Raw genomic sequence first — 6042 nt, forward strand, 5'->3', positions numbered from 1 at the left:
GGTTCCATCCCTGGCCTTCCTCAGTGGGTTAAGGATCTGGCATTGCTGTGGGCTGTGGTGTAGGTCGAAGATGCGACTTGGATCCTGAGTTGCTGTGGCTGTGGTGTAGGCCAGCAGCTGTAGCTCCGATTCGACCCTTCACCTGGGAACTTCCATATGCTGCAGGTGCAGGCTTAAAAAATAAATAAATAAATAAATAAATAGAGAGAGAGAAACTATTCTTGACTCGTGGAAGGCAGAAACATAGCAAAGGGGCCCGAGTGTGCCAGCTCCTGCAGTCCGTGGACCAGCAGCCACAGCCTCATCTGGGAGCCTATTGAAAATGCCGAATGTCGGGGGCCCACTTGAAACGGCTGATTCAAAGTCTGCATTTTTGCAAGCTCTCCGGGTGTTCGAGTGCACTTTAAGGTTTAAGAAAAATATTCGGGATTCTAATGTTACAGGTGTGGAGACAGCCTGGACCCTGGGATTTTGTAGAGCCCCCAGCTGTGCCCCAGGGAGATTCCCCAGGGAGAGAGGGCCTCTCCTCCGCCTGGCTCCCTGGCTCATTCATCCACGACTAAGCATGGCGCTGTATGAGCATGACACACTCGGAGCTCCTCTGGGACCCGGCATCACCCTCACTCACGAAGGATCTCAGACCAACTGCTCACCCTCTCGGGACCCCGCCCCCTCCTCAGGGTGGGCGAGATGGGCTCTGAGGGTTGTTGTAGCCTTTGTGCATCGGAGCTTTTTCCCCAGCTCCAGCTCCGGGCTCAGAGCCCTCAGGCAGCACGGGCTCAGGGCCTCCCAAGGACTCTGGGGACTGGGGGACAAAGAGAGGCAACCCCATCCCATTTGGCAGGCCTTCTCAGCCCCAAGAGTGCTCACTGACCCCTGCTCCCCACCCCTCCCCTCCCTCCCACTGCGTCCCGCAGCCCCCCACATCTCTTCTTCTGCCATCCATGGTCACCTGACCCAGGATTTCCCCCAGAGGGAGGGGGTGCACAATATCGGCTCAAGGCCCCCACCCCAGAGGGATGGCTCTGACCCTCTCCTACGCATGGCAACCTCTTGGAGTCCCCGACACAACACATCTGCAGCCCTAGGCTTCCAGATCCTGGAAGTCGCCCCAAGAAAGCGTCCTTTTTATCCACGTGGGAAAACCAGGGCCCAGAGAAGGAAGGACCTGCCCAGGCTGGAGCAGACCAGGGACCACCTCCCCTCCTCCCTCATCTAGTCCCCCTCCCCCACAGGGCTCCGCTGGGCAGCAGCGGCCTTGGGAGCGGAGGGAAGAACAGAGCCCTGGGGATTGCGGAAGGTGGCAAGCCAGAAGGGGGGACCTGCTGGGACCAATTCTGGACCAAGGGGACTGCCATGGACCAAGTACAGTGTAAAGTGCCCTGCGCCCACCCTCCCCCACCCACATGCCAGCCCAGCCCTGTGGAGGCCAGAGTGGGCAAGTCACCCCCACCCCGCCCCCGCCCCCGCCAGCACAGGCTAACGGAACCACCTGCCATTCCCTGAGCTGCTCTGATGGGCCAGGCACTGGGATTCTCGGCGGTGATTCTTCCACTTTACAGCTGATCAGAGTGAGGGTCTGAGAGGTTAATCAACAGGCCTGAGGTCACAACGCAAGCCAGGGAGCGGTGGGGGCGGGAAGGCGGAGAAAAGCATCCCAGCTGGAAGGCAGCTCGGAGGTGGCCTCCTTCCTGGAATTCAGATCCAAGTCTGTCTGTCTGTTCCGGTGGGGGGGGGCTCAGCCAGGCAGACCAGGGGCCGTTTGGTTCTGGGAGGACAGGCGTGAGCACCTCGAGGAAGCTCGACGGCTGTCCTGGCCTGCAGACCCTCCCCTCGTGGTCCCAGCACAGGCCTTTGTCCCAAGACCTCCTCACACCAAAGACAAAGCCTGTGCTCTGGAGGCAGCAGCCTGGGGACCCAACCCCGGCTCCGTGTGAGCTCGGGCTTCAGTTTCTTCTTCGGCAAAGTGGGGGTGCTGGAAGGAATGGGAAAAAGCTGGGGAGAGGGCCTCGCGCAGGGGACAAAGAAATGGCAACCGGGCTGCCCAGCATTCCCCGTTCAGGGACCCCCTTCTTCCCCTGAGAGCAAGCTTTTCCCCAGAAGGAAGCAGAAGGCCCAGAGCCTCCTGGAGTGCGGCGGGGCTCCTTGGGCTGGACCCTGCTTACAGCCCTTCTTTCATTAGCTCTCAACTAAAAATAACCCCCTGGGCTGCTCACTCACCCCCCAGCCACATCTGGGAGTTGGGGGCCAGGGGGCAACCAAGCCTGTGACAGAACCTGCAACACCGGCTGGTGCAGAGAGCAGGAGGCTTTATTGAAGGAGATACAGAACCAGGTCAGGGCTCCTGCCATCCGCCAGACCACGGCCTCCATCACCCCACGATGCCTGCAACTCGAGTCCAGAACTCGCAGACGCTGCTTCCCCCACCCCACCCCCGGGGCCTCCGGACAGCTGGCAGCACAAAGGGACCTTACCCAGCCTCATCAAGAGGGCCTTCAGAGTTCTGTTCAGGAGAGGGTTGAGGGGTAAAGGACAGCCCCTCCCGGGCAGTCACTGACAGGTGTGTCACACCTGTCCGTCCATCCGTCTATCCACTGGCCGGTCCATCCACGCCGGGACGGGCCTCATCACTTGCAGCTCTGGAGCCGGGTCCTGTGGTGCTTCTCTTCGGTCAGCAGGGGGATGAAGGTGTCGCTGTGGGAGAGCTTCAGGCGGCTGCTCCAGCTGGGCCCCTCCTTCCCGGCGGGCTCCGGCAGCGGCGGCGGCGGGAGGTGGTCCAGGTCGCCTCGCGAGCCCCCCGCCTTGCCCTCGCCCCCACTGCTGGAGTTGAGCTCCATCAGCTCCAGCTCGTGCTTGGCTGCGGTTTCCAGGACGCGCTGCTTGTTGTAGTACCGGACGAAGTTGTTGATGATGGGGTGGATGGGCAGGGCGATGGCAATGACCCCACACAGGAAGCTGATGGCCGCGTTGAGCTTGCCCAGGGTGGTCTTGGGGTAGATGTCGCCGTAGCCCACGGTGGTCATGGTGATGATGGCCCACCAGAAGGACTGGGGGATGCTCTTAAACAGGGTCTCGGGGTGGCTCTGCTCCATGGTGTAGCCCAGGGCGGAGAAGACGAAGATGCCCACGGCCAGGTACATGAGCAGCAGCCCCAGCTCCTTGAAGCTGCGCTTGAGGGCATAGGTGAGGGTCTGCAGCCCGGAAGAGTGGCGCGCCAGCTTGAAGATGCGCGCGATGCGCATGATCCGCAGGGCCTGCACCGCCTGCTGCACGTTCGTCAGCTCCATCATGCGGGCGCCCAGGTGCGTGAGCGTGAGGCTCACGTAGAAAGGGAGGATGGCCAGCACGTCCACGATGTTCATGAAGGACAGGGCGAAGTGCAGCTTGTTGGGCGAGGAGAAGAGGCGCAGCAGGTACTCCAGCGTGAACCAGCCGATGCACGCCGTCTCCACGTTCTCCAGCGTCGGGTGCTCCACGCGGTTGCCCTCGGCGTCCAGCACCTGCAGCTCGGGGATGGTGCCCATGCACATGACCACGGAGGAGATGAGGATGAGCAGGAAGGACAGCACGGCCACCACCCGCGCCGGACACGACGACTCGGGCTTCTCCAGGAACTTCCAGACGCACTTCTGGCAGCGCTGCCAGCGGCCCTCGGCCGTGTCCACGCCCAGGTCGTCCAGGATGAGCTGCACGCGGCGCGCGATCTCCTCCAGCTCCTCGCGCTTCTCGCTCAGGTGGCTCTTGCAGCAGTCGTCCAGGAACTTGAGGTCCACCTTCCAGAAGTCCATCTCGTTCTTGAAGCAGATGGGACAGATGCCCTTCTTCATGTGGACCTCCCCAAAATAGTACACCTCGATGACACACTTGAAGGCGTCCGGGTCCCTGTCGAAGTAGAACTCCCGCTTCCCCGGGTCATAGTCGTCGCACAGGGAGAAGATGGTGTCGTAGCCCCCGGCCAAGCAGTTGATGAGCTCCGCCAGCCGGGTCTCGGGGTACTGGCTGAGGAGGTCCCCGTACAGCACCTGCCGCACGCCCCCCACGTTGACGATGATCTCGATGTCGTCGCCCGCCCGGGAGCTCTGGCTGCCCGGCTCCGGCTCCGGCTCCGGCTCCGGGAGGCTGCGCTCCCCGGCCCCGTCCATTCTCCCGGCGTGTGCCTGCGCAGCCTCGGCTCCGCGCCCTGCCGCCGCCGCCGCCGCCGCCGCCGCCGCCGCCGGGGGTGGAGGGGCGGTCGGCGGGTCCGAGGGGTGCGCGGCCCTCGGGGAAAGCCCGGCCGGCGCCCGCCTGCCTGGAAGCGCGGTCACAGCGGGCGGCAGCGGGCTGGGGCGCGCGGCGGGGGAGGCATGCACCCGGCGGCGGGGCTTCGCGCGGGCATCCGGGCGCCCGGGCGCGCCGGCGGGGCGCTCTGGCGGCCACCGGCCTCGCCCCGAACACTCACCGCGGCTCCCAGGCGGCGCGATCCCCTGCTTCGCCTCGGCCTCCTGCAGGAGCGAGGTCCCCTCGTGGGCGGCGGGCACGGTCCTCCGTCCCCGCGCGCGCAGGCAGCGGCGGGCCGGTCCCGGGGCCGCGCGGGTCCCCGCGTGCGCCCCCCACGCGAGACGTGCCCCGCGGCTGCGGGAGCCAGGCTGTCCGCCGAGGTGTGCGGAGGGCGAACTTGGGCTTGCTCTGCCCGAGCCTTTTCTAAACACAATAGGAATTCCAGCCTGACGTCAAGAGCTTTTCAAACTGTACCCTCTTCTGGTGAAATTCTGCAAGGCACGCGCGGCAGCTGCAGGGGGACGGCTTAACCCTTGGGCAGGCGGGCACAGCTGCGCGCCCGCCACCGCCACCGCCGCCGCGCGCCCGCCCGCCCCTCCGGCCCGCAGGTCACCCGGGGACCCCGCCCCGGCTTGAAAGCGGCGGGCGAGCGCTGGCTGCAAAGTTCCTCTCTCCCTGCTGTTCTGAGAAGCTCCGTGATGAGAGAACAGGGCCGCCTGTTGCTCGGCCGGCCGGAAAGCGTGCCCGAGAAAGCCCTTCAGACGCTGCGGCTGCTCCTGCGCCCGGGGCCGCCGATCCTGCCCGCTCTTTCAAGGTTTCCTAACTCCCTTTGACACCGCCTGGCTGGGGGTGGTCCTTTGGGGTTTCACCGGAGAACCATGCAGTGGGGACATCCGGTAGGAGAGAAGGGACCTGGCCAAGGTCACACAGGGAACCGGGAGTAGAGCCCAGCTTGGCCTCCTCTTAATCCCGCGCTGTGCGCAGGTCGAAATTCTGCCTGGAAGTCCTCGCTGTCCACCACTCCCCATTTCTCTGCAGTCCCTCAGGGCCACCTCCAGCCTGCAGAGCCTTGAGCGCCCCCTCCTCCTACCTCTCCATCCCCCGCTCTGGCCCCAAGGCCTGCCAGTCCTTGCCACACAGGATCCGCCGCCCTCCCTCTCGTCCAGACTTGCAGCCGCTGCCAGAACCATTCCAACGGCTTCCATCAGCGGCAGCAGCATTAACACTGCAAATTATTCAGCATCATCTGTGACCTGGGGACTATGTTCCCAAAAGCACCCAAAAATTCTAGAGAGAGGGATAAATAAGCAGAGCACAGGGGATTTTAGGGCAGTGACAATATCCTGTTCGAGATGCCAGCAACAGTGGATACATGTCACCACATGTCACTATACTTCTGTCCAAACCTACGGACGGTACACTGCCAAGGGTGAACACCAGGGTTACAGTGGACTCTGGTTGACTACGATGCGTCAGTGTAGGTTCATTGGTCATAACAGATGTGCCCTCTGCTGGGGAATATTGACTGGGAGCGGCTGAAGGAATGCCAGGGCAAGGGGCAAGTGGGAGGGCCCTGCGTTTACTCCCCACTTTGGCTGTGGCCCTAGAAAGCCTCTAAAAACATAAAGCCTATTGAAAGTATGTTCTGCAGCCTGGGTCGCTGACCGTTCTCTTCCTACCATGAGATTGTATAAAACCGAATAGGTTAGAATATGCATCACATGAAGAGAGTTTGCCGAAATGTCTTCTTACAAATTTTATTTTGGTTCCGTTTAAAATTAACCT

At 62.8% G+C, this 6042-nt stretch overlaps 1 protein-coding gene across 1 annotated transcript; it reads right to left on the minus strand.

Moving 5' to 3' along the window:
• KCNF1 (potassium voltage-gated channel modifier subfamily F member 1) lies at nt 2290–4317 on the minus strand. The gene has a single exon (XM_021087841.1). The coding sequence runs from the start codon at nt 4140–4142 to the stop codon at nt 2628–2630; it is 1515 nt and encodes a 504-aa protein (XP_020943500.1). The 5' UTR covers nt 4143–4317; the 3' UTR covers nt 2290–2627.

Source organism: Sus scrofa, chromosome 3, assembly GCF_000003025.6.
Source record: "Sus scrofa isolate TJ Tabasco breed Duroc chromosome 3, Sscrofa11.1, whole genome shotgun sequence".
NCBI classification, from domain to species: Eukaryota; Metazoa; Chordata; class Mammalia; order Artiodactyla; family Suidae; genus Sus; species Sus scrofa.